At 39.8% G+C, this 8,621-nt stretch overlaps 1 protein-coding gene across 1 annotated transcript; it reads left to right on the top strand.

Annotated features, from left to right (window-relative positions):
• Positions 1 to 1,155: 1,155 nt before the first annotated feature.
• Positions 1,156 to 7,902, top strand: syf2 (SYF2 pre-mRNA splicing factor). Its single transcript, XM_062962813.1, has 7 exons — positions 1,156 to 1,299; positions 3,483 to 3,584; positions 4,433 to 4,558; positions 4,935 to 5,052; positions 5,149 to 5,239; positions 6,372 to 6,470; positions 7,322 to 7,902. The coding sequence occupies exons 1-7, from the start codon at positions 1,264 to 1,266 to the stop codon at positions 7,485 to 7,487; spliced, it is 738 nt and encodes a 245-aa protein (XP_062818883.1). The 5' UTR covers positions 1,156 to 1,263; the 3' UTR covers positions 7,488 to 7,902.
• Positions 7,903 to 8,621: the final 719 nt, after the last annotated feature.

Raw genomic sequence — 8,621 nt, 5'->3', positions numbered from 1 at the left:
AGTTGCTGGGTGAAGTGGCCCTCTGTGATGTCACTGGTTTGGCTGTTGCTAGGTGAAGGATTGGCTGTTGCTAGGTGAAGTGGCCCTCTGGGATGTCGCTGGTTTGGCTGTCGCTAGGTGAAGGATTGGCTGTTGCTAGGTGAAGTGGCCCTCTGTGATGTCACTGATTTGGCTGTTGCTACGGTAGATGAAGGATTGGCAGTTGCTGGGTGAAGTGGCCCTCTGTGATGTCGCTGGTTTGGCTGTTGCTAGATGAAGGATTGGCTGTTGCTGGGTGAAGTGGCCCTCTGTGATGTCGCTGGTTTGGCTGTTGCTAGGTGAAGGATTGGCTGTTGCTAGGTGAAGTGGCCCTCTGTGATGTCGCTGGTTTGGCTGTTGCTAGATGAAGAAATGGCTGTTGCTAGGTAAAGAATTGGCTGTTGCTGGGTGAAGTGGCCCTCTGTGATGTCGCTGGTTTGGCTGTTGCTAGGTGAAGAAATGGCTGTTGCTAGGTAAAGAATTGGCTGTTGCTGGGTGAAGTGGCCCTCTGTGATGTTGCTGGTTTGGCTGTTGCTAGGTGAAGAAATGGCTGTTGCTAAGTAAAGTATTGGCTGTTGCTGGGTGAAGTGGCCCTCTGTGATGTCGCTGGTTTGGCTGTTGCTAGGTGAAGGATTGGCTGTTGCTGGGTGAAGTGGCCCCTATTGAAATACAGCCACTGAAAGCAAATAAAACTACAGTAGAGTCTCACTTATCCAACATAAACGGGCCGGCAGAATGTTGGATAAGCGAATATGTTGGATAACAAGGAGGGATTAAGGAAAAGCCTATTAAACATCAAATTAGGTTATGATTTTAAGCACCAAAACATCATGTTATACAACAAATTTGGCAGAAAAAGTAGTCATGCTACGTAGCAATTACTGTATTTACGAATTTAGCACCAAAATATCACGATGTATTGACTATAAAAATACGTTGGATGATCCAGAACGTTGGATAAGTGAGACTCTACTGTCATAAAAACTGTAACACGGCTTTTTTCCTGTATTATGAAATCTTTTTGTATTTCAAGTATTAATTTTTCCAAAAAAAAAAATAAAAATTGGCTGGATGTGATTGACGTCTAGGCTCAGAGGGATGGGCGATATCCAGGGCTAGAGCGCCACCTGGCGTTCAGAGGCGAGCATAGCAACGGGGCGGTTTAGTTCTAGTCCCGTGATTGGCATTGTTGTGGCGTGACGTCAGCGGAAACGGGGCGAGCAGGAAGTAGCAGGCCAAAACAAGATGGCGGCGGAAAGCAGCGTCCTGGAACCGGAGCTGGTGAGGAATGAAAGGAAGGCCTTGGGGTTGGAATCGGGATTAAGGGATTGAGGATAAGGTTGGTGTGTGGTCGAAGGCTTTCATGGCCGGAATCACAGGGTTGTGGTGTGTTTTCCGGGCCATGTTCCAGTAGCATTCTCTCCTGACGTTTCGCCCACATCTATGGCAGGCATCCTCAGGCTCTTTCCTTTTGCCCCTCCGCCGCTTAAGCGGCGGAGGGGCAAAAGGAAAGGGCCTGAGGATGCCTGCCATAGATGTGGGCGAAACGTCAGGAGAGAATGCTTCCTGAACATGGCCATCCAGCCCAGAAAACACACAACAACCCCATTCAGTCCTCGAACAATCGCTAAGCCAGAATCCTGGCCCTATACAAAGATAGTCTTCATCCATCCACAATGGTCCATCAGCTATTTATTTATTATTTTATTTATTTTATACATTTATATCCCGCCCTTCTCACCCTGAAGGGGACTCAGAGCGGCTTACCAATTAAATTTACATACAATATTATAGTATTGGCATAGGACAATACTGGAAATAAATTACTATATTGTACTATATCAATATATTGTAATATTACAGTATTCGTAATATTACGTGTAATATATAAGTCATATAATTATATAATTAATAATACTGTATTATTAGTATTGTATTGTATTACAAAATAACATTATTAATATTATATGCATATACAATATATTATAATATTATATATTATTATAATATTATATTGCAATATATTATTATTATATTATTATTATAAATTATATTGTATATATGTAGGCATATTTATTTATTTATTTATTTATTTGCTACATTTATATGCCACCCTTCTCACCCCAAAGGGGTCTCAGAGCGGCTTACAAATTAAATTTACATACAAAATTATATTATTAGCATAGTACAAGACTGGCAATAAATTACTATATTGTACTATATCAATATAATGTAATATTATTAGTAATATTACATGTAAAATATAGTATATAATTAATATTCTTATATTGTATTATTAGTATATCGTATTACAATATAATATTATGAATATTATATGTATATACAATATGTTATAATTATTATATATTATTGTAAATTATATTGTATATATATGTACATATATGTATGTATGTATAATAATAATTTATAATAATAATTTTATTCTTATATCCCGCCCCATCTCCCCGGAGGGACTCGGGGCGGCTTACATGGGGCCATGGCCAGACACGACAGCACAAATCAGATAAAACATTAAACTGAGCAGTAAAACTTCAACATGATTAAAAACAGTCATAAAAGTCAATATACACAATAATATTAAAATCCCGATTTGGGTCAAAAGATCCAGGCCAAGGTGCAAAGCAATATCAAGTTATCAGGGAGGGATAATTATACAGCAGGTGTAATACTTAAAGTGCTGAATGAATCCTAAAAACAATCCAGAGGGTCTACTGCTTAATAGGTAAATAAGATGATCCCACAAGGATCAGTCAACGAAGGCCTTCTGGAATAGCCAAGTTTTCAGGCTCTTCCTGAAAGAAAGTAGGGTAGGGGCCTGCCTAATCTCCCTGGGGAGCGAGTTCCACAACCGGGGGGCCACGGCGGAGAAGGCCCTCTCCCTCGTCCCCACCAACCGCAACTGCGAAGTTGGTGGAAGCGAGAGGAGGGCCTCCCCCGACAAGCGAAGAGGTCGTGCGGGTTCATAGGGGGAAATGCGGTCTCGAAGGTAGGTGGGTCCCAAACCGTTTAGGGCTTTGTAGGTGATAACCTGCACCTTGAATTGGGCTCGGAAAATAAATGGCAGCCAGTGGAGCTCTTTAAACAGCGGCGTTGAGCGCGCCCTGTAATCTGCCCCAGTTAGAAACCTGTATGTATATGTGTATATATGTAGCTAGTCCCAGTCTCTACCATCTTTCTGAAGGACAGGAGGGAGGGGGCTGATCTAATCTCACCAAGGAGGGAGTTCCATAGCCGAGGGGCAGTCACTGAGAAGGCCCTGTCTCTCATCCTGTAACAATGGCGGGACCAAGAGCAGGGCATCTCGGAAGATCTCAATCTCTGCGGTGGTTCATAGAGGGAGATGCGTTCGGACAGGTAAACTGAGCCAGGGCCGTTTAGGGTTGTGAGCTCCGTTGGAAACGAAACACTTTAATTGTGAAACTAATACATGGTTGGCATTCCAGGATGCTTCTGATGTCCCAGAAGATCAGATGACTGCAGAAGAGTTGGCTGCGCACAAAAGAGAGGCGCGCCTTCGGAAATTCCGAGAGCTTCATTTAAAAAGGGTAAGGTCTCTCATTACAGTATTACTGTTTGCCATTCCGAGCCCTTCTTGCCACCTGGGATGTAAGGGACCCCGGTGGCGCAGTGAGTTAAACCCTTGTGCCGGCAGGACTGATGACTTGGAAGGTTGGGTTGCTGACCTGAAGGTTGCCGGTTCGAATCCAACCCAGGGAGAGCGTGAATGAACTCCCTCTATCACAGGTATTGGCAAACTTGTGCCCTCCAGGGTTTTTGGACTCCAACTCCCACAATTCCTAGCAGCCGGTAGGCTGCTAGGAATTGTGGGAGTTGGAGTCCAAAACCCCTGGAGGGCCCAAGTTTGCCCATACTTTTGCTATTAGCTCCAGCTCTATCTGGGGACATGAGAGAAACCTCCCACAAGGATGATAAAATATAAAAACACCCTGGCAACGTCCCCTGGGCAGTATCCTTGCAGACAGCCAATTCTCTCACACCAGAAGCGACTTGCAGTTTTTCATGTCGCTCCTGACACACACAAAAAGCTGGAATATATATGTAGTAGAAGACCAGCTTGCAGGCTTTCCAGTGGGGTCTTTCCCTGAAAAAACATGTACTCCTAATAAAAATTACCTTATTAGGTTCATACCATGTCAGTATTTAATAGAATGTTACTGATATTCATAAGGAGTTTCATGTCATATATTTACTGTCCTGCTTTTTTCCTGAATCCTTGGTTTGTATCATGGTAAATAACCGACAAAGATGGGACTTTAAAACGAAAAGATCAGGATTGTGAACAGGTTTACTTATCTTTTTTTCCTCTCCATCTGCTTGATATTCTCATAATAAGTGATAAATACCCATCATTGTGTTGCTGTTGTTTTTACAGAACGAAGCCCGCAAATTAAATCACCAAGAAGTTGTGGAAGAGGATAAAAGGTTGAAGTTGCCAGCAAACTGGGAAGCGAAAAAAGCTCGTTTAGAATGGGAGCTAAAGGTAGAAGAAAAGAAAAAGGTAAGTAAGCACCTTAAATAGCTGATAATTATAATTATTTGATGTTATCTTGCTTACTAAAGGCTATCGACTGGTAGCATGATTGGTGCTTCAGTCAAGGACTTCTAAGCTCTTTTTTTAAAAAAAGAAATATTTTATTAGATATTCAAAAATGTGATTTAAATCCAACAAATAAAAATTTTTAGACACTGTTTGTGAAGATCCTCTAGAGTGAAAATGAAGGAGGTCTACGTTTCCTTCTCCAAATATAAGAAGGAAGTCTACACCCACTCACTGCATAAGATTTCTGGCTTCAGCTGTAGCCTTAGGAAATATCAGGATGACCAACTTTGAGGAACTATATTTGAAGTATTAAAACCTGTTTTATGCTTACAAGGATTGTGTGGCAAAAGGAGAAGATTACGAGAGAGTGAAGCTGTTAGAAATCAGCGCAGAGGATGCAGAGCGATTTGAGAGGAAGAAGAAGAAGAAAAATCCCGATCTTGGGTTTTCAGGTAAAAACAAAAGATTGCCTACATTTGTTCCGGCTATTAAGCATGAATAAAACACAATGGCTATGTTAATGTTTTCCTGTTTGACGGTTTTCTTAGATTATGCAGCTGCTCAATTACGCCAGTATCAGAGGTTGACCAAGCAGATCAGACCTGACCTGGAGAAGTATGAAAAGCTGAGAGAAGAAAGGTGAGTATGATAGATCCCATTTCCTGGGCTGATTGCAAAACTCCAACCCCTAGTAATCCTGTCCCTCCTTCTGCCCTTGTTTCCTTGCTAGATTGGTAACACTTTCAGCTCCAATCCCTGTCTCTTATCAGCTCAAAGCCCTGTCTGTGTCACCTTCAAGCCCTTTCTGAATATCACAGAGGCAAGCCTCTGTCTTTTCTATTCCTCCACAGCTTCCCTGAGCCATCATAAGCTCCCTTTGCCTGCCTATCAACATTATAATGTCGCCTTGCTTCCTGAAGGGTGTCTAGTGATAGCATTTATGAAGCCTGAGCCATGGACAACGGAGCTCACTTTTTTGTTGACTTCTCTAAGGAGCGAACAAAAAAAAGGTCTAGATTATGATTTGCAGACATTAGAAGGAAATCACCAGCTGACTGTATAGGAATGCTGGCTTTAGTTATATTTTAACTAGCAAGATACTTTTTCTTAGGAAAGTTTGGCATTACAAAGTTAGAGAATGTCTTTTAATTTTTAGATAGATAGGATTGGTATACAGGGTGTTTGAAAAAGAACTCCCTATTCACCATCGAAATGTGCCAGTTGTATATTTATATGTATATTGTTATCAATGTTTAATGTATTGAATTTTAATTGATTGAGTTGTTGTAATATTTTTATATTGTGTTTTATTGTAAGCCGCCCTGAGTCCCCTATGGGTGAGAAGGACTTGATAAAAGTATTGTAACAAATAAATAAATAAATAAAATGGTGAATATGGAGTTCTTTTTCAAACACCCTGTATTTGACTATGTACTTAGGACCATTTAATGCGGTTTAAAGCTAGCATCAAACTGCCAACCAGGCAACAAATTTCCACAAAAGCACTTTTTAAAAGCCCATAATGTGCATCAGTGCTGTATGGTTTGTGTGATCACCATCCCGACCTTGGACTGTTTCCAGGATTTTTTATGTAATCTGCACAGTAAAACCACTTTCTTCAATACTGCTTTGAAATGGCATTAAATGGACAATTTAGATGGGTCTTAGTAAAACATCTTGTCTTGCATTTAGTAAGCAGAAAACTAGAACTAATTTATTTTTGTAGAGATGCCACACTAACAATATTCACTGTTCTTCCCCTTTCACTCAGCGGTGAAGAATTTTACCCAACTGCAAACAGTCTTCTTCATGGAACCCACGTGCCCTGCAAAGAAGGGGTTGACAGGATGGTTTCGGATCTTGAGAAACAGTAAGTAACAAATGTTAATGGCTGTTATTATTATGATTAGGTTCCTATTTACTTTGACTTGTGATTTTGCAATCAGTGTTTCAGAGCATCAGATAACCTTCCCTGGAAGTTCTATTTTTTTAGTGTTTCTCAAAACTGGTGAAGGCATTTCTTATTAAGGCTTTTCAATTATGTTAGTGTTTTATTTTTAGTGTTAGATACTTTGAGTCTCTTTTAGAGAGATAAAGTAGGAAATAAATATATATATTTTTGATAACAATTGACAAATAACTTCAGTGGCCAGAGGTTATGGATATCTTTAATATGGTGCTTGTTGTAAGTTTTTTTAATTGTTTTATTTGATATCTTAATTGGGTTTTAATCAAGATATTATGTTTTGATTATTGCTGTTCAGTGTATTTGTATGAACTTTATATGTTGTAGGCCGCTTTGAATCCCACCCACGGGAGAAAAGCGGGATAGAAATGAATTAATAATAATAATAACAACAACAGCAATAACATGTTAGGACATTCAGGTTGATCTTGACTCTGTTTTGTGTTGTTAATTGCCTTTGGGTAACCTCAACCTATGGCAAACCTATGAATGCGGGACCAAAAATGGTGTTTTGGTATGTAGAAATTAAAAATATTCCTAGACAGATGTTTCTATTTAATAGAATCCCATGACAGAAGTAGGTTGGGTTGGGAAAGAAAGGCAGAGAGGATTTCTGTTGCTGGAGTTTGCAGAATTCTTTACTTTACTGGACAGGGATAGTACAAGCTGAGCTTGGGCTTATGTTCACTATGAATAATAAAGGATGGGGAGATACATTTTTATGTGACGTGTCAATGTATCCATTTCTATTCTAGAATCCAAAAACGTGAAAAATACAGCAGAAGACGTTCTTACAATGACGATGCAGATATCGACTACATCAATGAACGGAATGCGAAGTTCAATAAGAAGGCGGAGCGGTTCTATGGGAAATATACTGCAGAAATCAAACAGAACTTGGAAAGAGGAACTGCTGTCTAGGAGATTCAGGCTATAGCTCAGAAACATGGTCATCCAGTCTTTCCAAATGATTCTGCGTTTAAAACCCGTTCTATAAAGGGACTTCTAAAACAATGGAAAGATGAGGCTTGTCTGAGATTATTTCTGTAATAAAATCACATTAGAATTCTCTGTCCTGTAAATAAAATACTAGTGGAACATTGGAAAAGTAATTGTTTGGATTTCTAGATCACGAGATGCCCATGAGCATGTCCAGTTTTTCCTTATTAACCATAAATGAAGATAAGTTCAATTTGTGTATTAATTTGGTTATTAAGTTCAATTTTAATGTTACTTTGTTGTATCAGAAGTTTCTATGTAACCGCATTTTGTGTAATAAGATGGATTTTTGTTACAGTTTTGAGTATAAAGTTCACCAATATAATTACATTACTTATCCAGTAGTGTAAATGTATTTATTTATTTTATTTATATACCGCTCTTCTCCCCAGGGGGACCCAGAACTTCTAAACAGTATGACCTTTTAGTTCTCACCTGGGCTCCCCAGACGTTTTTGTTAGGATTTCTGGGAGTTGAAGGCCAAAAACATCTGGGGACCACAAGTTGAGAACCACTGTTCTAGGAGAACAGATGTGCGATCCGTATCTTGGAGGAGAGCAATGGTATCTCCTGCTGTAGTATCTAGGACAGGGGTCCGTAGACACCTCCAAGGTCATGTGGCCATGGGCATGACTGCATGGAACGCCGTTACCTTCCCGCCAGAGTGGTACCTATTGATCTACTCACATTGGCATGTTTTCAAACTGCTAGGTTGGCAGAAACTGGAGCTAACAGTGGCCGCTCACACCACTCCCGGGGTTTGAACCTGGAACCTTTCCGTCTCTAGCTCAGTGCTTTTACACACTCCGCCACCGGGGTGCCTTAATATATTGTATATACATATAATATTGATAATAACATTATAATGTTATACAATATAATATTAATAATAATACCATATAATAATATTAATTATATGTTATATATTACATATAATCTTACAGTATAGTGGTATCATTCAATATAGTAATATATAATGCTAATATTGTGCTATGCTAATAATATATTGTATGTACATACAGCTGCTCTGAGTCCCCTTCAGGGTGAGAAGGGCGG

This window comes from Anolis carolinensis, unplaced genomic scaffold (genome assembly GCF_035594765.1).
Source record: "Anolis carolinensis isolate JA03-04 unplaced genomic scaffold, rAnoCar3.1.pri scaffold_10, whole genome shotgun sequence".
In the NCBI taxonomy this organism is placed as follows: domain Eukaryota; kingdom Metazoa; phylum Chordata; class Lepidosauria; order Squamata; family Dactyloidae; genus Anolis; species Anolis carolinensis.
This window is presented reverse-complemented; position numbering and strand designations above follow the sequence as displayed.